The sequence below is a fragment of the Camelina sativa genome, chromosome 11, assembly GCF_000633955.1.
Source record: "Camelina sativa cultivar DH55 chromosome 11, Cs, whole genome shotgun sequence".
NCBI classification, from domain to species: Eukaryota; Viridiplantae; Streptophyta; class Magnoliopsida; order Brassicales; family Brassicaceae; genus Camelina; species Camelina sativa.
This window is the reverse complement of record NC_025695.1, coordinates 8,382,760-8,409,105: the sequence shown is the minus strand read 5'-3', so window position 1 is coordinate 8,409,105 and position 26,346 is coordinate 8,382,760. Positions and strand designations below refer to the sequence as shown.

General features: G+C 36.6%; 4 protein-coding genes, 1 long non-coding RNA gene and 2 pseudogenes across 5 annotated transcripts in view; 1 reads left to right on the top strand and 6 right to left on the bottom strand.

Annotated features, from left to right (window-relative positions):
• Positions 1-587, bottom strand: part of LOC104722390 (beta-carotene 3-hydroxylase 1, chloroplastic-like) — a 5,150-nt gene extending 4,563 nt beyond the window's left edge. The window contains exon 1 of the mRNA XM_010440537.2: positions 10-587. Within this exon, the coding sequence (XP_010438839.1) occupies positions 10-396 (387 nt within the window). The 5' untranslated portion in view covers positions 397-587. The remainder of the gene's footprint in view (positions 1-9) is intronic.
• LOC104722389 (glutaminyl-peptide cyclotransferase) lies at positions 1,625-4,278 on the bottom strand. The gene is made up of 11 exons (XM_010440536.2): positions 3,893-4,278; positions 3,738-3,794; positions 3,587-3,622; positions 3,400-3,464; positions 3,159-3,222; positions 2,715-2,832; positions 2,511-2,608; positions 2,217-2,287; positions 2,095-2,122; positions 1,941-1,995; positions 1,625-1,849 (listed from the first exon to the last, which is right to left on the bottom strand). Exons 1-11 carry the CDS (start codon positions 4,157-4,159, stop codon positions 1,755-1,757), a joined length of 954 nt encoding a protein of 317 aa, XP_010438838.1. The 5' UTR covers positions 4,160-4,278; the 3' UTR covers positions 1,625-1,754.
• LOC104722388 (putative rRNA methyltransferase) lies at positions 4,380-8,279 on the bottom strand. The gene is made up of 11 exons (XM_010440535.2): positions 7,728-8,279; positions 7,602-7,649; positions 7,356-7,514; positions 7,224-7,270; positions 6,995-7,148; positions 6,831-6,892; positions 6,341-6,530; positions 6,133-6,228; positions 5,813-5,952; positions 5,590-5,707; positions 4,380-5,510 (listed from the first exon to the last, which is right to left on the bottom strand). The coding sequence occupies exons 1-11, from the start codon at positions 8,199-8,201 to the stop codon at positions 4,545-4,547; spliced, it is 2,454 nt and encodes an 817-aa protein (XP_010438837.1). The 5' UTR covers positions 8,202-8,279; the 3' UTR covers positions 4,380-4,544.
• On the bottom strand, positions 8,868-10,403 carry LOC104722387 (40S ribosomal protein S10-1). The gene is made up of 5 exons (XM_010440534.2): positions 10,296-10,403; positions 10,141-10,189; positions 9,539-9,818; positions 9,319-9,445; positions 8,868-9,169 (listed from the first exon to the last, which is right to left on the bottom strand). Exons 1-5 carry the CDS (start codon positions 10,296-10,298, stop codon positions 9,086-9,088), a joined length of 543 nt encoding a protein of 180 aa, XP_010438836.1. The 5' UTR covers positions 10,299-10,403; the 3' UTR covers positions 8,868-9,085.
• On the bottom strand, positions 11,428-13,272 carry LOC109127505 (annotated as a pseudogene).
• Positions 17,152-18,329, bottom strand: LOC104727752 (annotated as a pseudogene).
• LOC104722386 lies at positions 19,908-20,595 on the top strand. The gene is made up of 3 exons (XR_757193.1): positions 19,908-20,050; positions 20,321-20,418; positions 20,508-20,595. It is a non-coding gene; the product is annotated as an uncharacterized LOC104722386 (long non-coding RNA).

Here is a 26,346-nt window from a genome sequence, read left to right as displayed (position 1 = left end):
TTGTTATACCTCCATTTGCCAAGAGAATCTGTAGTAAACAGCCATAACAGCCATGGAAGTGATACCGAAGCTAGACAACACAGCAGCGATTAGATAAGTGAACCTCTCCGACTTCTTCCTCTCCAATTTCTCCGCCAAACGCAGCGCCAGGTACTCGGCGTCTATGGCGGTTGTCGAGCTCGTGCTCTCCTCTGGCCGCTCGTCGTTCTCAATCGGAGAGCTCTGTCTCCGTTCCTCGACGACGTAACAGACCGAGAAGCCTTTGAATCGGAGAGACGGAGGAGGAAGGGATGATAATAAGGAAGCGGATTTCGGGTGATGGAGGCGGAATCCGGAGGAGGAGAAAGAGCGGAGGAGTGGTTTGAATGTAACGGCGGTTGAGAGTCCTGCCGCCATGGAAATTGAGAGAGAGGAAGGGACCTTTGTGTTGATGCGATAGAGAGAGAGAGAGAGAGAGAGATGTGGTGTTAAATGCAAAGTGAGGCCACAAATCTCTTTTGGAATTGGGCAAAATTGCTCTCTCGCTCTCTTTTTATGCTTTTTTCGAAAATTATTAATTATTTTGTTGAGTCCTCTCTCTCTCCCTCTCTCTCTCTCTCTTATTAAAATAAAGCAAAATTACAAGTGAAGGACGATTTAGTTTCGTGTGACTTAAATTGCCCTCTAGTATTTTTTTCATCGACTAATCCTACCCCACCTCACCTTTTTCTCATCAGTTTTACATTATTGCCCCTACTCGAAACAATTTGTTCGGTTACTTTCTTATCATTTGTTTATTCGATTGATTTTTTTCTATATTGTAATTAGATTTCTTTGGATTTTTATTTCCATCTTGAAAAAAAAAAAAAAGAATTTTGACCTAAAGACACTTTTGTTATCTTTATTAATTTCCAGATTTTTAGTTCAAATATGTTAAAAGACTTAACCATGCTTAGTATGAAATCACATAAATTTGATTTTATATATGATTATTTTAGTTTGTTAGTAAAAAGATAGTAAATAGAAAGCGTGAACGTAAGTTGAAAACTAGTAGAATTACTGTCAATTGTTCGGTTAAGTGCTGTTTCTACACTAGTTTGGATTTGTTTTTCCTATAAGTAGAGATTTTTCATTTTGAGGAGTGTGGATGTGTTTAGGACGCTACATCACTACATGTGGAGACTTGTGCCATGGTTGTTATAGTTCCGTGTATTCCATGTGACATTGTTTATTTATCTCCGTTTTTCTTCAATAACGTCATTTTGTTTTCGATATCATATGATGTAATTCTTAAGATATTTGGACTGGCCCTCTAAATGTGGGTCGAAATGGCATAAACGTAAAAGCACAGAAACAGCGATAATGAAATATGAGAATTCGAAGACAAGGAAACAAAAAGTTAGGCCTTCTAAACAAGAAGGGAACGCAACAAGTTTCTGACAAGTTACATCCATTTATGAGGCTGATGCCATATGGGCTTTTTCTACGTGTCACATTACTATTCGCTAGTACAAATCCTCGTAGTATCTTTGTTTTTTTGGTTTTTCTTCTTCTTATAATTTTTATTTCTCTTTTTTTGGGACCCCAAAAATGTTATATAGAAAGATACAAATCTCGACGAGACGACACTGCAACTTGGGTCATGGACCTTAAGTTACCACATTCTTCTGCTTAAGCTTAATGCTACTGTTATGAATACATGGTACTACATTAGCCTTTTAACCTTTCGCTACAACAGTATGCATTCTAATACCACATGTTTTTTTTTTTTGTGGTCATACCAAGCATTGGCGCTCAAGATATTTTCCGCTCTTTGCTGATGCCGGTTTTAGTTTGATTTGGTACAGCTTTGGCCACAGTTTCCCCGTTACTGCATCACACAATGATACCGACTCAAAATCTATGACTAGGAGGTTAGGTCGAGTGATCAAGCTCAAGGGACTGAAAACAAGATTTATTACCAAAGAGGCGTTGCTTCTCGCTGTCCCATGCTATGCCGTTCAAAACATCAATACCCTATATTACAGACAAGATTAAGGCAACGGAAAAATACTTTTGGAGATGACTTATCAAGAAGAGAGACAAAATTTGTGAACTTTTCAGATTTCAACTCACCCCATGTCCAGATCTCAGCAATCCTTGTCTGCAGAAGGATGATCAATGGTGCAATAAGAAGATGATGGTATTATAGCACAGTATTTTATCGTAAACAAAGACATGTTCGCAGAAACAACAACCTTAATTTTGGAAGCAGTATCCATCCTAGCAGCGATCCGTCCTTGGGTGATATTCTAGCAATACAATCAGACTGCAATAGAAAGACACATCAGCCTAAATGATAAAGCCAACAAGTCTTGTTCATTACGACTCCAGTTTGGTTTCACGTATGAAAATTTACTGGCCTTGTATCACAATTTTGTAGTAAAAGTAGAATTTGCATTAGATATGTTCTATAAGTTTGTGTAGCAATAATTTCTTTCAGATATCATGTCACAATGAAAATATCAAAACAACAGAAACAGTTGGAATACCTGCCACACGTTTGCCCAAACTTCTTTGTTTATGTACTCCAGTTCGTTAAGGTAACGTACCTCACGGCCATTATATCTGACCGTAAACTTATCAGAAACTGCAGAGAAGAGACAGTATCAAATACTAAAAATCTACTCTTTTTAAAAAAATTAGGAAATAAGTGGCTCAAGGGAACGAAAACTTAATCAGTATAAGTGAGACACCTTTCATTGTTTGAGGGTCCATCCGGTATAGTGTAGAAGTGCCATCACTTCCAAACAACACTTCTCCATCAGTAGCCAGTCCCCATCCATCTTTCATATGATGTCTAAAAGTTTTTACCTACAGTGAGATCACATATGCTTAACATAACATAGTATGGCGATACCAGTCCATCATGAAGTGATAATGCAGTGGACATACGGTAACATAACTACAACACCACAACAAAGGAAGATACAAATAAGAAACTCAATCACTAGACATGAATCCTCATCTCCAGCCTATGACAGAGATGTTTCACCTGATCTCAAGAAACAAAACAAGCTGAAAAAGTCTAGCAAGCAGGCTGACCTAGACGAGTTGCTTGACCAATATGATAAACTAATAGCTATAAACCCAAACTATGCAAAGAAAAAGAGTATGAGAAGGATAAGACCAGTACAAACTTTTCTTAAGTTGCGAAGGTCATACGTGAAACCCGTATTGGTCAACCATGCGACTTGAAAGAGCCTACCACAGATAATGAATCAGTGAATCAGAACACTCTCTTAACCCTTAAAATGATTGTCAGTTGGGAAACGTATCAATGTAAGACAACAAGATCCTAGAAACAGAACAAGAACCAACAAGCAGCAGAAAACTCTTGTTCAGAATTACAAAACTAGTTTCATGAAAGATAAGACCCACCTTTTACCAAGGAGTGTTAAACCCTCTCCAAAGTATGAATCCTTCATTTTCTCAAGAACTTCAACCTATACAAGGAAGGAAACAAAACTACAATTTCAACCAAAAAAAAAAAAAATTGCATTTTATATTGCAATTCAATAACACAGAAACTCATTTGTTTCATCAAAACACAAGATTGAAACCATACCTTTCCTGTTCGTAGAGACACTTTCCTCACTGACGACTGTAAAAAAAAAAAAACACAGAATGGATCAAGAACTCGAGCTTCCCATTGTCCGCAAAAATAGAGAAATGATCTCGAACAAGATTTAAAGACAATGCAAAGGCGAATCAATCACCTTCCCGTATAAACCAGTCGATTCAAAGAGCGTATCGTTTCCCGCATAGAGAAGACCCTGCGGCGGAGCCACGACAAGAATTTTCAATCATTTATTTGAGTCAAACTAAAGTTCGAAAACGAAATGAGACACTTCAATCCCCAAGGAAAATAAACCTGAGTAAACGCGTCAGGGTCATGAGGAAACTCAGCAACCACTTCGATTTCAAGGATCCTATGGGAGAGATCCAGCGAGGCAGATGGTTGATGACCCCAACTGTTGAATGGCATAAAGAATAAGAAAACGAGTCCGGAGAAGAGAGCGAGAGGAACCATCATCACCGCGATCCTCTTCCGGGAAATGAATCGGCGAGAAGCAGGAAGAGACTGAATCATCGATCGCTTCGTTTGTCTCTTCTTATAAAGCGATCTAGTCGTCGCCATTAAACTTCTTCATTCGCCGTCGTCCTTGAAAAATCGCCGTCGTCCTTGAAAAATCGCCGTCTGTCAGATTTGTTAAGTTTGATTTGTACCTCTTGACCATTTTATTTTGGCAACGTAATTATCTTTTATGTCATTGACTAATTTTTGTTATTACTTCTTAAGAAAGCAAGATTATCATAATAATAATTGCTGATTTTGTTGGTTTATGGCAATTTTAAAAGGTTTGGAACAAGATAAATAGATCCACTAAGTTAAACTTAGGACATGATAAACATAAATTATGATTAAAAGAAAAAAAAATCCAGATGTCAAGAATGGCCAAAAACTTAATTAAAATACGGAACAAAACTTAACCGTTTTCGCCTCAGTCAAACATCGAGGGGCATTAACCGGGTTTCTTCCCACGTGGTTTACCAGCCGGTCTTTTTCCTTTACCCGGTTTGCCCTTCTGCCCGTTTCTACCGGGTTTGCCTCCCCCACGCTTCCTAGCATCACTCTTCATCCTCCTATCCACTCTCTTCTGTCCCTTCCCAACCTTAACACCAACTCCTTTCTTAGACACAACCAGTTCTTTCCTAGGTTTCCTTGGCTCTGCTGCTTTCTTGTACAGCTTGTCTATCATCTTGTCCTTTGACCGGTCTGATATATCCGACGTGTCTGAAATCGTGTTTGCCTTCTTCCTCACCTTCTCCAGCCTCTTCTGAGCAGCTCGCTTCTTTCGTGCCTTGGCCTCCACCACCTTCTTGGCTGGACGAGCGTTGATCTCCTTGAACTGAGCTTTCATTGCGTTTACTTCTTCTTTCGTAACGGGTTTCATCGGTTGTCTGTGCTGCTTCTCGTCGTCCAAAAACCATTTGGGTAAGCCTTCATCTTCAAACATGTATTTGTTATACGCATCATCAAGCATCTCTTCTCTCTGCTTCTTCCTTAGCATTTTCTTGGCACATGCCAGTATCTCGGCCTTTGTATGAATATCATCATCAGAGGATGAATCTGAGTCTGAATCTGTCGCTGGTGTAGGGACTACCTCAAGACCGTTTTCCTTCTTATTGGGCAAGCTTTGATCAGGCAACACGCTTTCTTTTGACGCCTTCTTCTTTGGCTTTTCGGCTTTAGGCAGATCTTTGCTCTTTTTCTCAATTCGTGTTTCGTCTTCACCATCATCTTTTCCCAAGTCTCCTTCTTCCACGGCTTCTGCAAATATATCCTGACTGAACCACTGGTTGGATATTTCCTCCTTTGTTTGGGTCTCTCCATCATCAAGTGGTACCACAAGAGGGTTTGCCTCATCCTTTTCTTCATTCAGATCTGAATCGTAATCGATCTTCATTTCTTCATCTCCATCACCGTCCTGCAAAGCCAAAACGAAAAAATTTCTAGTTCCAAAACTCTGTTCCATCCAAAAAATTTGGGGTAAGGAATGATAATACCTCCAGCTTTTCAGCATGAGCCAGCCTAGCTCGTTTCCTTTGCTTTGCGCTTCCTTCTTTCTTCACCATATACCGCTCATATGCCTCATCAAAAATCTCTTCCATTTGTTCAGAATATCTGTAATGTTAAAAAGACTATAAGATAAAGTAACTGGACATACTTGAGCAATGTATGAAGTCTCGTAACAGCACTAACTATATAATCTACAGAAAGTGGCCTTACTTCTGACGTTCTTCATCCGAATCTAAGTCACTGTCTTTGGAGTCATCTGAAGCTCCCTCAGCACCGTCTTCGTTCTCACTGTCAACGGCATTGCCATTATCATCTTCGTCATTGTCAACTGCCATTAGATCTTTCTTTCCCTGGAAACAAACAATCTCATTCAGAATGGAACCAGCATATGTTCAAACCAAACAATTGAATGATAAGATGGGGTGAAAGGAGTATGCTCTTCAACCTGTCAAACAGGAATAAAGGCTTCCTTCGAATGCCGTCATAACAAACAAAATTCGTTGCAAAGATCGGATACAAAAATGAAGTACCTTGATAGCAGAAAGAGAGAACAAGTCATGGTCGACGTCGACATAACCATCTTCAAGTACATCCATCTGCGGATTAGTCGCCTTCCGCGTCTTATCCTGGCAAAATCATATTGAATTTAGTAAAGGAAGTATAAGGTCTAAGAGATCCCTCACAAAGGCCACTAAGACACAAAAACTCGACAGTTTACTATCAAAAGGTTAAAATAACCTTAGCCCTTCGTTTTGCAAGAATCTTCTTTGCTCGTTTCTTCTTGCGGTCAACTGTGTTTGTCAGCTCTTCCAATTCATTGAGTAGTTTATCATCATCATTTTCCTCATCTTCCTTTCCCACATCAGGCTCCGTTTTAGCAACTTCCTTTTTTTCAGGAGTCAGAGCTTTCCTGATTTGCATACGCCATCTACAAGACCAAGGGAGTAATGTCCATTTAGCAACTAATATAACTTCTCTCACACCAACCCTAACATCTATTTCACACAATGCTATATCTGGTTGAGCACGCAAGATTTTTCTCAGAACAGCATAGGTAAACACTTAAAGTGCTAGGGACACTGTTCTTCACCCAACCCATATAGAGCTAAGTGATTCTACAATAGCTGAATTCATTTTAAGCAAAGCTGTATCACGTTCCTCGAAAAGCTTAAAAATAAACAAGTGAGACTTCATAGTATAAAAAGGTCCATGATGACGCAGTTCTTACTTTAGGAGATACTTGAAGTCATTCTTCCCCAAAACAGGAAGGTCGTCACATAGAATTTTAATCTGGAAAAAGGAAAAGTAGAATTACAATCTGGAAAAAAAGGAAAAGATACCAGCGTGCGGAGGTCATAAAACCTCGACTAGTAAAATATGTAGAAATGGTACCTCCTCTGTAGTCAAATCATGTTCCTTTAAAGGTAGAGAGGCTTGATCATCAAAGGATATACAAGTAACCGTGCCAAGAACCTCAAGAGGACTTTCGGACCAAATGAAATCAGCAGCAGTTGCAACTCTTCTCAAAATGGACTCATCCTCATACCTGTATATAATTTCCAGTTAATAAAAGTTCATATATAACAACAAATAATAGATAAAGATAGTGGATGTTGCCTACCCGTCACGTCTTTTCTTCTGTTTTGATCCTCCAAGCACATCCACCACCTAAAAACACAACACACAAGTTTAAGGAAAATGGGAGAGTTGCAGAAACAGCTCCAAACACCATATAAGACGTAATAATGATAACCTTTCTCGTGGGTTCTGCTGTCTCCTTAAAGAGATGTCTATAATCAAGAAGACGGGGATCAATATTGCCAGGGGCTAGGTATTTCAAACCCACAATATATGTTTCTGCAGATGCTGAACGACTAGCCGGCGGCTTAAACACTTCAACCTTGTCAAATAGCTGCAACAAAAAAAAATAACCAATAAGAGACAAACCGAGAACACTCATCCATATGAAATAATATTCAGAGTAACAACAAAACAGTACCTGATTTAAACAGAAGAGCACAGAGTTGTAATCTCGAGACCTGAAAACCTAAGAACAGAAGACAAGCAAATAAACTTTTATGTCAGTCAACACACATAACTTAGTGATTAAATTTCAGAAGCATACCTTAGTGATTAAATTCCCTTTAGGAGCTAAGAACTCAGTGGCTAATTTAACAGAATCAATAACCAAAGCATTCTGACTCATAGCTTCTTGAGCCCAGGCACCACCAACATTTGGAGACCCATCGTGAAGAACAAGATCAAAAGCCCTAACACCATGCTGTTCCATCACGTGCTTAATCTTCGATCTACACTCAGTGCGTGTGATATCTTGCTGGATAGCGATACATCCACGCACAGGGATAATCGGAACAAGATCGATTCCGAGGACAAGGCTGCCGACGGGAACTTTCTCGATGGCGACTTGCATCCAACCACCGGGGGCGGCGCAGAGATCGAGAACGCTCCTGGAAGAGTGGAGAAATGAGTACTTTGCATCGAGCTGGAGAAGCTTGTAAGAAGCTCGAGAACGGAATCCACGCTCCTTGGCGAGACGATAGTACTTATCCAAACGATGCTTTCCTTTGACCTTACCCATGGTGAGATTTTGCTACGGCTTCGTTCTACTTCTCTAACACGGAGAGAGAGGTAGAGAGATAAAGCAATAGAGGAGGAGATGCTAGGGTTTAGGGTTTACTCCGCCGACCGTCGTTACGTGTCAAAGCCTTTTTGGCTCACATAGAGGCCTTCAATTTTATCGGATAGGCCCTATAACCTATTTCTTCTTATGGGCCTCTTAAACGGCCTTTTAACCTGTTTCGAAAAAAGCTTTTTTAGTCAAAAAATTGGAAGCCAACACACAGACAAAATCGAGGATACCTACCAAGTGGGATTGGATTTTGCATTATTAGACTAAGTTGGATTTTGACCACAAAGAAAAAAAAGACTAAGTTGGATTAGATGTATCTTCAAGAAGACAATAAGATGGTGTTAGTAGATGACTAGATGTTAGTTGTTGAAGAAAAGAGTACTTTACTGGATTTTAAAAAACATTAATTTGGTCTGTGACTGATCAATTTTGTAGAATCTGAGATAGGCTTGTTCAAAGATATAGAGACAAAATACTGAATTTTGATACGTAGTTCCAAGTTAACATGATTTATACAAATTAAGACGCGACAAAAATGCAGATTTTCTATAGAAGACTGATTTGATCGCACTCTACTTCTTGATCTGAATAAGCAGCCAACCCATTTACTACTCATTGGACAAGACACCATTTTTCCATGACAGATGAGAGTAAGAAACGGACATTTTACAACTAATCCTGGCTGAAACTACAGGATTTGTTCGTTTTAAACCAAAGTGAGACTGAGAGTAATTGATTGATAGATTATAAATTCCGGATTTGCATTACACAAACAAAACTAGAACAAAATAGCAAAACTGTCCTTCCATCGTCGTATGATGACAACAAATTTTTCAAGGTAACCCTGAACCAGATGGTGCTGCTGCACTGTAACCGCCGCCTGCACCACGGCCGAAACCAGGCCTACCACCACCTCCCTGCCAACACAAGCAATTCACAAACCGACAGTTAGACAAATCTCTTCATCAACTAGCTAAAAATACTTTAGATGAACGAAGACCATATCATCTCTAAATAAGCTTCTAGGCACAGTAAACTACGAGTGATGGTAAAGTGGAAAATTTACTTGGAAACTCGGCTGGAAACCAGCTGGGGCTCCAGCCTTTTCACCACCAATATCACCACCTCGTGGGCCTCCACGGTATCCCTCACGATCACCATATTTGGGACGGTCTCCATCACGAGGAGGTCCTCTGAAACAAATACCGAAAACCATATCAGAATCAGACAACTCTTCAGACCGGACAGGTTAATGGATTTAAGACGAGACATTCGAGTAAACTAACCTTGGGCGATCACCAGGTGGGCCACCAAAGGGACGGCCAAGGGGCTTAGCAGACTTCTTCAAAGTAGCAGGAACAACATCAGAAGGAAGGTTAAGATAAGTTCTCAAGAACTCAATCCCTTCATTGGTCAAAAACCAATAATAATGCATCCAGGCAAATGTCTCCCTAACGTACTCCTTGGATTTGAAACTCTGCATGAGCTTGATCACTTGCAAGTTGGGTACATCAATCAACGGATGCTTTGGGAGATTGAAATCCTTCTTCGCAAAGCATACTCCTTCTGCAAAACCCAACAAGATATGATCACTAAACAGTTATATAAATCACTCAACAGTTATATATAATAATCAAAGTTTCAAACTTTTGAACAAACCTTGAAAACTACATTAGACCCAGCATTTCAATTACTCTGAACCTTAAGAAAGCACTAGTTTTCAATTCGTGAGCCTAACAGAGCTGAAAGCAAGCATAAACCCCTATTCAATCTAACTGAACCACACTACAAGCTGCGGTTCGCTAAAACCCTAATAAAAATGTTACTACCTCAGATCAAGAAAGCTGAAAAATTAAAGGGAATGAAAAAAATGCATTTGCTCACAAACCTTTGAAAAGGTACTTGCAGATCTCTCTGCGGTTGTTCTCTGAGATAATCTGATAAGATGACGAACAAGATCACAATATCAATATACTAGGATTAAATCCTTCCATTACTTTAGAAGAATGTGAAAAGATAAAGAGAAGCAGAGAGAGTCTATACCATATCGTCTTGTTTGGTTGAGCTAGCTTTCGACTGCAAAGAGGCACTGTGAGAGCTGCTTGAGCAAAGAGGGAGAAATTAGGGTTTTGTGTGGATAAAAAGACTATTAATATTATATATTACGGATTTGGGCTTTTATTGGGCCGATAGTTGTAAATAAACTGTTTGCTGCAAGGCTGGCCTTTTAAATAGTCCGGTTTGATGGATGGATAACCGGTTCCAAATTACTACATGTTGTTATATATCCTATTCTTGATTAAACTCCAAGATTGAAACATGATATACATATGACTTTTATTTTTTTGGGTAAACCTTTGAAGTTAGGCGAAAAATAAAGGAAAAAGAATTCGAGTTGTGATCTTGTGACTGATTCAGGAAGACAGCTTGGTTGGGACAAAAAAATTGTTATGTTAAACAAAAATGTTCACGGGCGACCAATGAGGTTGCATGTCCGTGAACTCAAGAAAATACAAACAAGAAGTAGCATTTTTGTATATCAACTTGACCACAATTCTATTTTAATTTTTGTCAACCAAAACATTTTAATCTTTTAACATTGTGACTGACCAAATAAAAGGTATAGCTCAGTGATCTTTTTTTGGATAACCAACCAGAAGCATGAATTGATGGTCCCAAAGTAAAGTCTAGAGGATCTACAACAGTAATAGATGAGATCATCTAACATCGCTTAAAGACACGGCTGCTAAAATATAAAAATGGCACTAGACTACAAAATAGTTAATTGGTGCTCAAGATCTTGAATCCAAATAACAACTGAAATTTTACAATAAACACTTTTGTTTAATTTTGTACATACTGTACTTTTAAAACAAAAGGTATATAAACTAATGTGGTCTCTCAGAGTAGATGTGGTTTCCCGTGACATATCTCCTCTTTTTTTGTCCAACCTACAAATCACACGAACATGGCTCCTCCTATCGCTTATATTACATTAACCGTAACCCTTCTCTCTGTCTCTGATCGAGAGTCATTATTTAATTGATTCAGTCAATCATTCTAAGATAGATGGTTACATCAAATAGATATACAGTATTGGTTTTCTCGTGACATTATGCGAAACTCATTGGATATCGAGTTAAACAGTATTCATAATAGCACTTATGGGGTACAATCTAATCAACTTGTTCATATACCGTGAAATCTGACAGAACATGAAAAGCTCTTATACAAATTTAAGCAAAATAAATTAAAAATTACCTCTTGGAATCAGAAACCTTTTTGAGTAAAACAAGAAAACACATAACACGATAGAGTACGAAGAACCCTAACAACACATAAACATTAAACCATCTCTGTCTCTTATGAAGCCCTTTCTTGTCTTACGCGTCACCGCCAGTAACTATGCAGCTTTTCACAGGAGCTTCCTCAAACCAGACTAGGCACTTGTTGACCAGACACGAGTATTCATTTATCAGAAGTGCGTCCAGTGCATACTTATACATCGAGAAGAAGTACATGAAGAGCCAATACTTAGGAAGACTCTCTTTAGATATGAAGTAACCAGAGAACAAGAAGAATGCCGCCAGAAGAATGGTCACTAAAGATGTTCCAGCAATGTAGCTAGGTGCGAGAGAGCTCAAAAAAAGCACAAATGAGTTTGCCATTAGGACAATGATCCAGATCACGAGCACAAAGTAGGCAAACGCTTGCCATGACGGGCAGAGACCTACAAGAAAATAGAGTGAGATAGAGTAGATGACTGCGATGAGGAGTAAGTAGCGCATGAAAACCAAGGTGGTTGCAAGAATGTGAGAGAAGAGTTTGTAGAGTCCGCTCGAGGTTTCTCGGAGAAGAATTTAACGCTCATCAATAAATATTGGAAGGGTTTGGGTAGTCGAAGAGAGGAGGAACGTGAGGGTGAATGCGAAAAGGCCGAATCGCTTTTCAATTCCTTCTTTGCCGGTTCCAATATTAAGGTAGATAGTGCCTAAGACAAGACCGACTACAAGAGCTTCTAAGATGTTGGTTAGAAGCAACTGCCTCGTACGGTATATGATCTTCTAGAATCTCTTAGAAAGAAGGCTTATTTAGGTAATTCTCGAGCTTTTATATCGAACGATGCTATGTTTTTTGCTCTGTTTTTTACTTTCAGGGCAGTGGTCTGGGAGAGCAATGCTGGCGTTTTCGTAGGTATCATAGAGGCTCTGAAGTATCTCCATAGCGTACTCAAGAGAATTCAGCTGAGGGGGAACCGTGAATCCCTTAGAGAACAAGAAAGCTTCGAGTGAGTCAAGCCTTCCATGGTATACAACGGTTCCTTTGGAAAGAAGTAATACGCGATCGATGAGAGACATGATCTTGAAACTAGGTTGGTGTATGGACAAGATCACGATCCGTTGTCTTGATGTAGCAATAGACTTGAGAATTTAAACGACGTCGGAAGCAGATTTACTGTCTAAACCCGAGGTGGGTTCGTCTAGGAGTATAAATTCTGGATCGTGAAGAAGGCTTAAACCAATCGAAACCCTCCGGCGTTCACCACCGGAAAAGCCTTGATCAAGTCTTGTATGTGCAAGATGTGTTAGGTTTAGTTCTCTGAGGAGAGAAGCAACGAAATTGGAGACTTTTGATCGGTCTTTTGGTAGCAAGAGGGAGGCCGAGAAAGTGAAGGTCTCGGAGACAGTGAGGAACGTAGGAAGATATTTTCCGGTAAGAAGAAGGGTTAATAGGGACGGGGTTGAGGAGGATTGAGCCTGAGGTTGGGGAGGTTCTTGCGGCCAGGATGTCGAGAAGAGTTGATTTTCCGGCGCCGCTAGGGCCAACAATGGCGAGGATTTGGGAAGGATGAGAAGTGAGACTGATGTTTCGGAGGATGTAGTAAGGTTGCTCCGCTGTGAGGAAGTAGGGTGAAAGGGGTTTGGCGTAGGAAATGGAAGAGGTGGTTAAAGTATATGACTCCATCTTGGAAAGAGAGGTTTAAAGGTTGGATGGAGAATGGAAGTGAGTGTTGTAAAGAGAATTTAGGGATGCTTGAGTTTCGAATGTTTTGTATTTTCTAATGGAAACTGACATTTTTTTAGTCTTTTTTTTTTTTGACCTTTTGGTGCGTTATTTTGTCTTTTCTATCATTTTGGTTTTAGCGTTACATAGAACTTATCGACTATATGTGTAATCGGTGATATAACAGCGATGAGATGGTGATGATTAGGAATGTAGAAATCTTGGGAACTCTTTGCGCCAAATCTGGTGAAGTCTTGCCTCAGACAGTCTGGTAAAATCTGGTGGTTAAGTCTTTCCTTAAATCTTGTGTGAACTTTTGCGCCAAATCTGGTGAAGTCTTGCCTCAAGTCTGGTGAAGTCTTTCCTTAAAGCTAGTAAAATCTGCTGAAGTCTTGCCTCAAGTGTCTTAGCCTCAAGTCTAGTGATGTCTAACCTTAAGTCTAGTGAACTTTGACGTAAAATCTGGGGAAGTCTTGCCTCAAGTCTGGTAAAATCTGGTAGTTAAGTCTTTCCTGAAGTCTTTTGAACTCTTGCGCCAAATCTGGTGACATCTTGCCTCAAGTCTAGTAAAGTCTTTCCTTATGTCTGGTAAAATCTGTTGAAGTCTTGCCTCAAGTGTCTTCCCTTGTCTGGTTAAATCTTTACTTAAATCTTGTGAACTTGTGAATATAGTCATATTGCTTTGAAAATTGCATCATTTAGATTTGAGACACATCATGAGACCAATAACTCTTTTTATCAGGTTACAACGGCTCAAGGCTTGGTAGTTGTTACTTTCCTTTGAGATTTTTCTTTCTTGTTTTTTTTCTGCTTTGCACTGCAAGGATGGTAAACTGGAAGGTGGATCTCTTTTGTTCGATATCTGCTTTAAAAGAAAAACAAAACTTTCAGGTTCAGCTTTAACAAATAGGCCACATAAGTAAATTTTCGTCCCTTATAATTAAATCAAGCTGAGTTAGTAGTTGTGAGCAGGAGGAGAAACAAATACTTAGCATGAAGTGATAACGAACCAATTAGAGCAAGAAAAATAAATAAACTTAACAAATCGAAAGCAAAGCCAATGATACTTGTACTAAAGTAGCATAGAAAAAACAACATACAAGAGGAGTACACCATACAAAAGTATTACACGATTCAAGTATTCTGATAAGTACACCATACAAAAGTAAAGTATGGCACAGTTCAAGCATTCTGAAACACATTCATCAGAGACGGTTCAAGCATTCTGAAACACATTCATCAGAGAGTAGGAGAGAGAGCCTTGCTGATAGACACTAACGTAGGGACCTCAACCATAGGATCATACCACTCAAGTTTCCCCCAAATTTCACAAGGTGGATCAACTATTTCATATGTCATAGTAAATAGACGTATTCAGAATAGTACATTGTTGAAATTTTGAGAAGCAAATTCCAAAGGAAAATTGCAGGTAAGTAAAAGTCACGGGGATGCTTGACTAATCACTCTTTCATGCCTTTGTATTATTGATACACAAAAAATTGCATATCACCTATTAGTATATTTCCCAATTTCTGAACCTTCCTTTGTTTGGAACACACATTGCAAAAACATTGTTCCAAACTTCCAATTATATACTAATGATGCGAAAGGAGTTTAAAAACAAAAAGAAAAAACTTAGCTAGGTAGCTATGGTTGCATTTCAAGTATGTCACGGAAGGTCTTGATTGGAAGTGTATATAAAAGAGCTTTTTAATTTTATCATCCAATCAACATTTATTAAAAGAGCATATAAGAAATCATTTAGAAGATGCATATGCTCTTATATGCTCTCTTCCTCTATGCATTTAGAAGGAAGCATTTACCTCTAAAATATTAAAATATATTAAAATAGTTTTATATAATTAATTTATTTCGTAAAAAATGTAAATAATCATGTTTTCATAAACATAAATTTATTTGATATAAGATAATATTTATCAGTAACTTATTAATGTTACCATTTAAAATAATATAATAATTTATTTAATACATTAAAAATATTAAAATAAAAAATATAGATGTAGATATAACGTTTATAATATATATTATTATTTTCTTTTAGAATAATGTGTTATATTATATTTCTATAGAAAAATATTGATTTTTTTTGTTATCAACTTAAATAGATTAGCTCAAAAAAACCAATTGAAAATATTGAAATTAAAAATGTAAATATAGATATAATGTTTTATAAAAAAGTTTATAATAGATATTAATTATTTTGTAATTAATGTGTTATATTATATATTTAAAATATATATATAATAATTTATAATATTTATTAAATGTGTGAAAATATATTTAAAACATTATATAGCAATGAGTGATTATTATTTTTTCTAATAAAATACATTTAAATTATATATTTAGCTAATATAATATCTAATTACTCTACTGCTCCACCAATTAATAAATGTGTTATATTAATGCTTATGCTGCATAATGCTAATGTTTTAGTTTTATTATCCGCTATCAAGCCCCAACTATGGAATTCAGCATATTAAAAACTGCTCGTCCTGACATCTTGCGTACGTCCTATTTAGTGTCAAGAATAAATGAGCCCATGTTTCGTTAGTCCAAGATTAAAATAGTTCAAAAGCAACCTTGACACCAATGGTTGAACCCACAGTTTGGGCATTCGGGTATCCGTTCGAGTTCGAATCGGGTATTTCGGATTTTTGGGTTTTTGGGTTTAGAGGTATAGGACTTGTTCAGGTATTTCTAGACTTCGGGTTCGGTTCAGATATTTAGGGTTCAAATTCAGATTACCCAAAGTTCACAAAACTCAAAATTTTAATATCTAATTTAGTCTAAATTATTCAATAATACGCAATATATCTAAAAATTTAGAGTATTTTATACCCAGATTTACTAATAAACAGTTTTAATAGTTCAAATTATCGAAAATATCTAAAAATCTGAATATTTTGGACACTTATATATTATTAAAATTATAAATATTACTAATATATTACTACTATATATTACAAATATGAGTATATTCGGGTACCCATTCGGATTTCGGTTCGGATCGGGTTTGGGTTTCGGATTTAGAGATTTAGAACCCGTTCGGGTATTTTACAATTTTGGATACGGGTTTGGATCGGGGTTTTTGGATCAGGTCTTTGGATCCGGCTTTTTTGCCGAGGCCTTTTATACCTGAAACAAACCAACGTGAAGAGAGAAAAAGTTAAACCAAAGAAGAGGAAATGGGATCTCTAGACAACAATTCTATGACCAAGGCTGATAATTAAATAGCCGGACACTTACCACGGCTTTTCCCATCTCGAGATCCAGCTGGTTATCTGTAAACCAAGGTTGGTGTTTCAGTTTCATCTACTTCAGTTCCCTGAGCGACCTTTTGTTTTGTTTTTTTTTTTTTTGACATTTTGTTTATAGGAAACAGATACATCACTAGCTAGGTCGATTATTTTTTTTATAGGAAACATTTTGTTTTGGTCCTTGCAGTCGGCATTTTCACTGCAAATGTTTCCTCAGAGACATCATGACTGTTATTGTTCCTCTACTAGGCCCATTGAATACAAGAAAAAAAAAACTTTCAGCTTAATTTAACAAATAGTAGGCAATAGAAATTAATGTATGTATTCAATAACTGTTGTCTTTATAAACAAGCTGAGTTAGTAATTGTGAGCAGGAGGAGAAACAAATAATAACTTCCGTTTGCATTAAAGCTCAAATATGACACTTGTTCATACAAATCCTCTCTTAACGAAAGGCACAACAGAAAGTGATCTTTAAACTAACGAACCAATTACAGCAAGGAAAATAAATCGAAATCAAAGCCAATAATTAATACTCTTGTCCTAAGATTTACCATAGAATTAACACCACCATAAAAGGGTACACAAAAAGCAGAAGCATTCTGACACAATAATCAGAGATTAGCAGAAAGAGCCTTGTAGAAAGACCTTAACGCAGGGACCTCAACCACATGATCAAACCACTCAACTTTCCCCCAAATTTCACAAGTATTGCGCCTTTCAAGCGCAATCTCCGCGCACCAAAGCATATCCGTATGGCCGTGACTCCTGTTCCACAAAACAACTAGCTTTCCACCATAATCAGCCATTCTAACAAAAGCATCATCCTTAGGTAACTTGGGTAGTCCTACCAAACCCATCACATTGCTCCACGTTCTTACCTCAGAGTCATACCATCTCAACACTCGGTCAGAAGCAATCGAGTACAAAACATCATCTATCTCGCAATAACAATCTGAAAACATATATTGACACATGGCTTGTCCAACGTCCTCCCAGCTACCTTCCACTGGATTTTAAGCAACCATGATTCCCCAAGTCCCCAGGTAGACTTTTCCGCCAATACATGTGCTTAGGTTGATATACTTGCCTTGTGCCAAGCTGCAATGGATAGGCACCAGATCACACGCTTGTTGTGTTTTTGTTGTGTCTAAAACCGTGAAGGAGTTCTTCATGGAATCCACCGTGCCATCATCTTCTTTGTACCATCCTGCTACGTATATCTTTTGATCGAGGACGGTAGCTGTAACAGTAATTAGCTCCACCGGTAAGCTTGGAGCCTCGCACCACGTGTGCGACGTACAATCCAGAATCCAGACACTAGAGGAGGACGCTTTACTGTAGGATGTGGTTCCAACGTTATAGATATCAGAACCAACCGCCACGAGGTTTCTATTCGTGGCCAGAGGAGAATGGGGAATTGGGACTCTAGCCAAAGCATAACCACTTGACTTCTCCTCCTCCTTGTTACTACTGGTTCGATCAGGTTTCCGGCAGAGGGTGAACCAGCTAGGGCCGTTTTCGGAAGGAAATATATCTGCGCACACATAGAGACGACTCTCCATGTGTCCCAGGAGTGACCGTATCTTGTAAAGGCTCGGTGAAGACAGGAGAGATCGAAAGCTCTTGGAGACCAGTGAGAGAATCGGATAGCATAATATTGGGACGCGTGCGATGATGACCAATAGCAAACATCGGGAAGTGACGGATTTGGGGTCGATTGCGGCGTCGAAGTCGTTGTCTTCCTCTTCTTCTTGTTCGACGACGTCCTAGTCGTTGGCTTCCTCTCCATTTCTTTTTACTTGCTCGTTAGGGATCGGTCGACGTCGTCCTAGTCGTTTCGTACTTGTTCTTTAGGGTTCCTCCATCTTTTTAGGAAGAAGAAAACAGGTAAGTTAAATATTTGTTGGGCTTTATGGGCCGTTGCGTGGACTTTGATAATTTTAAACAAAAAGTTTTTTGCCGAATATTTATTATAATGACACATTATTTTGGTCAAGAGTGAATAAACTGTACTACACACATTTATTGAAAACATGTATAGAGGTATCAACTATTTCATATCCCTACTACTAAAAGAAAAACGTTTTAACATATTAACCTTAGTTTTGTAAGAAATTACAATAAAATGTCATTGGAGTTATGACCATTTTAATATTTTTTAGAAAGGACAAAAACGTTATTTACCTCTCACAAAAACGGATAAACACGTGGATCATACAAATCCGATAATCTAACCCGGTTTTATGTTATAATCTCAGCCGTTCATTGCCTTTTTTTTTAATCCTGACCGTATATTTTGAAATCTTTTTAATCTTAGCCGTCCATTACTCTGTCAATATTAAAAATAAGAAACAAAATCCTAACCCGAAACAGGAGATTTATTGCTATTTTGGGCAAAATTAGATCTTTTGAGCTTGATTCTCAATTTTAAAGGATAGTATATTTGATTTTGAAACGATTAGGATGAATATGATTTGTGATATTGTCGTTTGTTCATTGGATGTAGTTTTTTTATGATGATGATCTTGGTTTTAAAAAGTGCGCCTGTGGCGCGCCATGGCGCGTTGCACACTGCTGTGAGGAGATGAGGGAAACAGGACACTATGGCAAGGCCATATCCATGATGCGAGCGAAATGATGAGCCATAGCCGATGCGACCATTGCGTATGGCGAGCGCAACATGGTTTATGGCTCAAAGGTAAAAAATCATTTTGTAATATAGTAGTTTACTTATAAATCAAACGTATATTTGATTTTCTGAATAATATCTTTCATTATTGATTTTATGTAATCAAAAATCTTTGATTTGATCATTTTTTCATCCATTATATATACGAAAACCCTAGTTTATTTAGTCTCCTCATCTCTTTCATTCACGAGTCCTAAACGTGAAGACGTCAATCGGCTTTACTACACGTCTACAACTACTGCAAAAGGTAATCATCTACTAATCGAAACTGTTGTATACTTGTATTGGTGGAGGAGAGCTCTTTCAAGATACTATTTTGGCTCGTGATGACTATGAGTTTGAGAATACTCAATTCGATTAGAGCCTTAGTGGTTTACTGGGTTTAAGAACTATCTCTGTTTTTTTTTTTTAACTTTCTTAGTTTCTTTTGAGATGAATTGGATTGTTTTATGCTAGTTTATTCTAAAGTTTTAATAAGTTTCAGCAGAAAACCTCTTATTTTCTTTCTTTTAAACACCAAGCGCATCATATCCATGTTGCGATGCGCCGCATGCGCCATGGCGTATGACACATTAACAGGATGTTTGTGCCACAGTGCGCTTTGCGCGATTTAAAACCAAGATGATGATACAGGAGATTTATTGCTATTTTCATGTGAAAGCTAATTTCTTTCACGGATCAAGGGAGTTTGTGTTAAATGCATTTTTAGAATTCCGTATTTTGTAGTTGGGGCACATGTATATGTCATATGTTGTGACATTTTGATTTATCTATAAGTTGCAGAGAGAATGTTGTGGCTGGTGATTTTACTGCTGATATGGGTATTGTTTTCTTTTCTAATTGTCTGAACTTTTCCCATGTTTATTGATTGAATTTTAAAACAATTTCTAAATTCTGTTTGTGTTATGGATGAGTAATTCTGATTAAATTTTTGACATAGATACTAGCAACTGAGTTTTTCAGCTTTTAGTTATCCAATTCTGAAAATTTCTATGACCCTTCTCACTCGATCTAATATGATCATTGATTTTTTGCAGAATCAAATTGTTTATGTTTATCTTTAAGATCCTTTTGCTTTCTTAAATTTGCAGGTCGCAGATTTCTTCATCTCCTTCTGTGAGAAACTGGATGAATCTTCCCCTACGAAGTGTTTGGCTAAGACACCAAAGAAAAATACAAAATCACTATGGTAAGAGATCTTCTATTTTTGTATTATCCATTTTATATAAGACTGAGATCTTGGGTATGGTTCTGAAGCACTGTTTTTTCATGCTAAAGATCCCACAATTATTGGATAGAGGACTTTCATAGGACATGGAAAATGGCGTTGTAAGCATTAACTGGAACAGAAAAAAAAATAGAGAGAGGCGACAGAGAAAAACTGTGTTGTGTATATATGGTATTCAGTCTCAATCCATCACCATATAAGTTTAAGTTAATATCGAGACAAACTGTGTTGTGTATATATGGTATATGATAATATAATTGGTGGGAAGCTGAAGCTACTTTGGGTGTGAAAGCAGGTGAAATAAAGACGAGAATAAACATAAGAAACATGAAGAACAAGCTCTTCAAGTTACTGATCATGAACTCATAAAAGGTAAGACACCACCGCTTCATTCTCATAAACATGACTTATGTATAATATTATCCATTTGAAGTACATCCTCCTGAAAATCTGTTTGTGTTTAAGCTTATAACTAAAGGAATTTTAAAAACGGTTCAATGAACCTTTGTTTTCTTATATGAGCCTTTTTGGGTTTTCAAGGGTAAACTAATGAAAGTGTTACAGTTGGTCGAGTGTTTAGAGTGGAAGACTCATAATAAGATTGACAAGAAACCAAGAGTGAGTTTTCAGCTTTTTGTTATTTATATGTGTTTTCTGTGATCCTTTCAATGATTCATATTTTATAATCTTCACTTTGATCTTCAAGACTATTGTTCTCACTCATTTCAGTTTGTGCTGTGTAGAATGAATGCACTACGCATAATTTTTTTTGAAAAGATTTAACACAACGTCTAAAGAAATTATTCAAACATCACGGGAAAACTATACGAGTTTGTCCACTACGCATACATAGAGGACAAGCGTCATAAGAGCCATGGGTTGCAATAAAAGATGTGTGATCGGTGGTATGCTTCATTTGAATAATCATTTTTTTGTATACTCTCTTTCATCAGATTTTTTTCCTTTGTATTCTTTTTTCTAACTAACAGTATCAAGAATCAAGGTTTTGATGACATCTTACATGTGTTTCTAATCTGAATCAGTACATCATTTGTTTCTATTAAGATCTTAGTTGTTAGGTAAGTTGAGGTTTGTTTAATTGCAGCACACTAATGGAATTTTAGAGAATTGTCAGTGTGGTAGATAACATCTCTGCTATGTGTTTCTCTTTCACCACAGAAGGTTAAACAAATTAATGTGGTAAAAAAACAAACCATATTAATTAGTACTAATCTGATACAACAAAGCAACCTTGCACTATTATTACCACTGGGGAGGACAATTTATAACCAAAAAGTTTACTTTTTTTTAACGCTAATTGAAAAAAGAAGAAAATTATTAGAAAACCAAACTACAGTTTTTATAATAATATGTCGTACATGGATTAAGTTTAGTGGTCTGTTAGCTTTGTTCATAAGCAACTATTATTAAAACTAATTCTAATTAATGAGATTCTCACTAATTAAGATTGGGGCATTTTCAAAAGAAAAATATTTAAGTTCATCTGTAGGGGTAAATCTTTCTATTCAACTCATTCTTTTCAATAAGAATTTTCTAAATAATAATTTAAAAAATAAATCAAAATTAAATTAAAAGGCAAAACAAATTATGTATAATTTTAATTAAAGAAAGTTAAATATTTTTTTCGTTTAGATTTTACAACTAAAAGAGGATATATATCGGTCTGAATTTATAAATGAGGATTAGAGTTTAGATTTTACAATTAGAACGAAATTATGTGTCGGTTTAAGTTTAAAAGTGAGGTGATTAGGATTTAGACAATTAAAACGAAATTATATGTTGGCATGCCATTGCAAATTAGGTGGTTAGAGTTTAAATTTTACAATTATAACGAAATTACATGTCGGTTTGGGTTTAAAAATAAGGTGGTTAGTGTTTAGATTTTTAATTATAACAAAATTATATGTCGGTTTGGGTTAAGACGAGAAATAGTATGTAAACTGAAACGGGAAATTCGAATAATGAGAACCAATATATCGAATTTTTTTTTAAAGGGACATAAATCTTAGATAAAAGTAAGAAAATTATAAAATATAAGTAGATAAATTCAAAACTCAAGTTTTCACTAATTTTGATACGGATTGGTTATGCGACATGTAACTAACCATTTTGGAACATACAATTTTAATATTTTGGTATTTTTTAAAACAATTACATAGTTTTTGAAAATTATATTTTTTTTGATAATTTCATCTAACTAAATAAAAAAAATATTCAACGAAGAACTCTGGTATCACATTTTTATTTTTTACCCAATCTCTTTTAGTAAACATTGTGTAACGAGTAATAATTTAAAAGAGAACGAACATAAGACGAAAAATTATGATGGATACGGGATGAGACAGGACGAGACGAGAGATGATGAGTTGGGATGTGAAGAGATGGGACGGGACGTGTTTCATGTTCCAAAGTAAATATGTCTAGGTTTATTTTTGTAAAAATTACATGAAAATAATGCACCTATATTACAACACCTGAATTAATATAATTCTTAGTCGATTTATGAATTTAAAATTTATATGAAAATAGACGTATTCAGAATAGTATATTGTTGAAATTTTGAGAAGCAAATTCCAAAGGAAAATTGCAGGTAAGTAAAAGTCACGGGGATGCTTGACTAATCTCTCTCTCATGCCTTTGTATTATTGATACACAAACAATTACATATCACCTATTAGTACATTTCCCAATTTCTGAACCTGCTTTTGTTTGGCACACATAGCAAAAACATTGTTCCAAACTTCCAATTAATATACTAATGATGCGAAAGGAGTTTTTTAAAAAAGAAAAAAACTTAGCTAGCTGTGGTTGCATTTCAAGTATATCACAGTACCAAGGTCTTGATTGGAAATGTATATAAAATAGTCTTTTTAATTTTATCATCCAATCAATATTTATTAAAATAACATATAAGAGAGCATTTTGAAGGTGCAAATACTCTCATATACTCTCTTCCTCTATGTTCTTACTAAACATTTGCCAAACATTTACCTCTAAAATATTAAAATATATTAAAATAGTTTTATATAATTAATTTATTTTCTAAAAATGTAAAAAATTTATGATTTCATAAACATAAATTTATTTGTTATAAGATAATATTTATCAGTAACTTATTAATGTTACTATTTAAAATATATAATAATTTATTTAATACATTAAAATATATAGATGTAGATATAACGTTTATAAATAGATTAGCTCCAAAAAGCCAATTGGAGATATTGAAATAAAAAATGTAAATATAGATATAATTTTTTATAAAAAAGTTTAGATATTAATTATTTTGTAATTAATGTGTTATATATTTAAATTTATTAAATTACAAATTTATATATATATAACAATTTATAATATTTATTAAATGTGTGAAAATATATTTAAAATATTATACAGCAATGAGTGATTATTAATTTTTCTAATAAAACACAATTAAATTATATATTTAGTTAATATAATATCTAATCACTCTAATGCTTGAACCCACAGCTTTAGCTGGTTATACCTGATCACTACCAAAAAAAAAAAGCTGGTTATACCTGAAACAAACCGACGTGAAGAGAAAAATGTTAAACCAAAGAACAGGAAATGGGATCTCTAGACAACAATTCTATGACCAAGGATGATAATAAAATAGCCGGAAGCTTACCACGGCTTTTCCCATCTCGAGATCCAGCTGGTTATTTGTAAACCAAGGTTGGTGTTTCAGTTTCATCTACTCGAGTTCGGAGTTCCCTGAGCGACATTTTGTTTACAGGAAACATATATCACTAGCTAGCTCGAATTTTTTGTATAGGAAACATTCTGTTTAGGTCCTTTTTCCTCAGAGACATCATGACTGTTATTGTTCCTCTACTGGGCCCATTGAAAACAAGAAACAAAACTTTCAGCTTAATTTAACAAATAGTAGGCAATAGAAATGTATGTATTCGATAACTGTTGTCTTTATAAACAAACTGAGTTTAGTAGTTGTGAGCAGGAGGAGATACAAATAATAAACTCCGTTTGCATCAAAGCTCAAATATGATACTTGTTCATACAAATCCTCTCTTTACGAAAGGCACAACAGAAAGTGATCTTTAAACTTACGAACCAATTACAGCAAGGAAAATAAATCGAAATCAAAGCCAATAATAATTATACTAAAGTAGCATAGAATAAAACAACATACAAAGAGGAGTACACCATACAAAAGTATGAAACGGTACTTCAAGCATTCTGATGAGACACCATACAAGCGTACACCATACAAAAGTATGACAAGGTTCAAGCATTCTAACACAATCATCAGAGAGTAGCAGAAAGATCCTTGTAGAAAGAACTTAACGCAGGGACCTCAACCACATGATCAAACCACTCAACTTTCCCCCAAATTTCACAAGTATTGCGTCTTTCAAGCGAATAATATATTGTAAGTTGTACCAAATATATTATTTTGTTTTGTGCGACTGTGGCTGATGTAGGTTTAGGCGGTAACGAGGCATTACTAATGTGAGACTCCAAAATTCGTCATTGATATCTCTGAGATTTGGGTGGTTGTACCGAAAATTAGTCGCACAAAACAAAATAATATATTTGGTACATGATCCTGAAGATACATGTGTAACCAGCTACAGACAAAGACGCAATGATTCCTCATGAAGAGAATCAGAGAATACTAGCTCAGCCAAGACAGCTCAATGTGAAGTCACATGGAATGAAGTGACATGCTGAACCTTGGAGTCTTATCGAGAAGATCCAAGAAGTGAGAGCTCAACCAGTCATGCTTTAAGCTCATGAGAACAAGTCTTCCATTAGCAGCTGCGTAAACCTGAAAGCACAACAGAGCAGAAATATGTTTTAGCAGTTGAGTATACTTGAAGTGCAACAGAGATGAAAACAGAGCATACTACCTGTAATGGCTGTGTAGTGCAACAGAGCTGGAAACAAGGTAAACCTCGTGAAGAGGTTGTGTAGTGCAACAGAGCGGAAAAGCGTCAAGTTGCAGCAAACAGTGGAACGGCTGTGTCAGAGAAGCATGCTTTTGTTAGGTACGACAGGAACAAAAGTATGGGTCAAATTGACAAAAAGAGAAAAAGCTTTTACCCAGAAGACAAGAGGAAGAAGCTTGTGGAACCTAGGGTTTGTGGAGAACTCTAAGAGGTATAAAAGGAAGAGGTGGTAACAAGGAGAAGCTTACGCACCCTAGACCTAAAATTGAGAGAAGCACACATGTTGTGTGTGGTGTTGTCCCACCAGTAAGATAGAGAATCTGCTGGTGGTTTTTGTAGAGGTTCACACTCGTCGGAAAAGGCAAAGAGTGGTGGTTCCTTTAGTTCATGTAGATTAGAGTGGTAGGCACAAGTGTGTGCTAGATACCATTGGCAAATGTGACTTTTGCGTTCTAATTCTAGTGAATGATTCTGGACTTGGTCCCGGGGATGTAGGTTATCCGAACCCCGTTAACAAATCTCTTGTGTCGTCTCTTCACTATCCTTTCATCTCTCTGTTAAGCATCGCACATACAGATCTGTCATACAAGTCTGTAAATCTAGCACACATCTCATTATTTCAATTGGTATCAGAGCTTGGAAACCGATTTGAGATTATACTGTCTCTAACAGGTTAGATCCTGAGATGTGTCTAGATGAGGAAGAAGAGCTATGATCTTATTTGAAGAAAATCAAGTGATGGGTTCTCTCCAGGTTGGTGAAAATGAAGAACAAAGAGAAAGAGAGAAAGATGAAGACGGCAGATCTGTTTACAAACTCGCCGGATTTTGTTTGTACAGTTCATCGGGATTTTCAGTGTCGTCTTCAAGATGTCTTGGTTCTCATGTCGTGAGAAATTGTAGTCGAAGAAAGGAGAAAGGGTTTCTTACATGGGTAT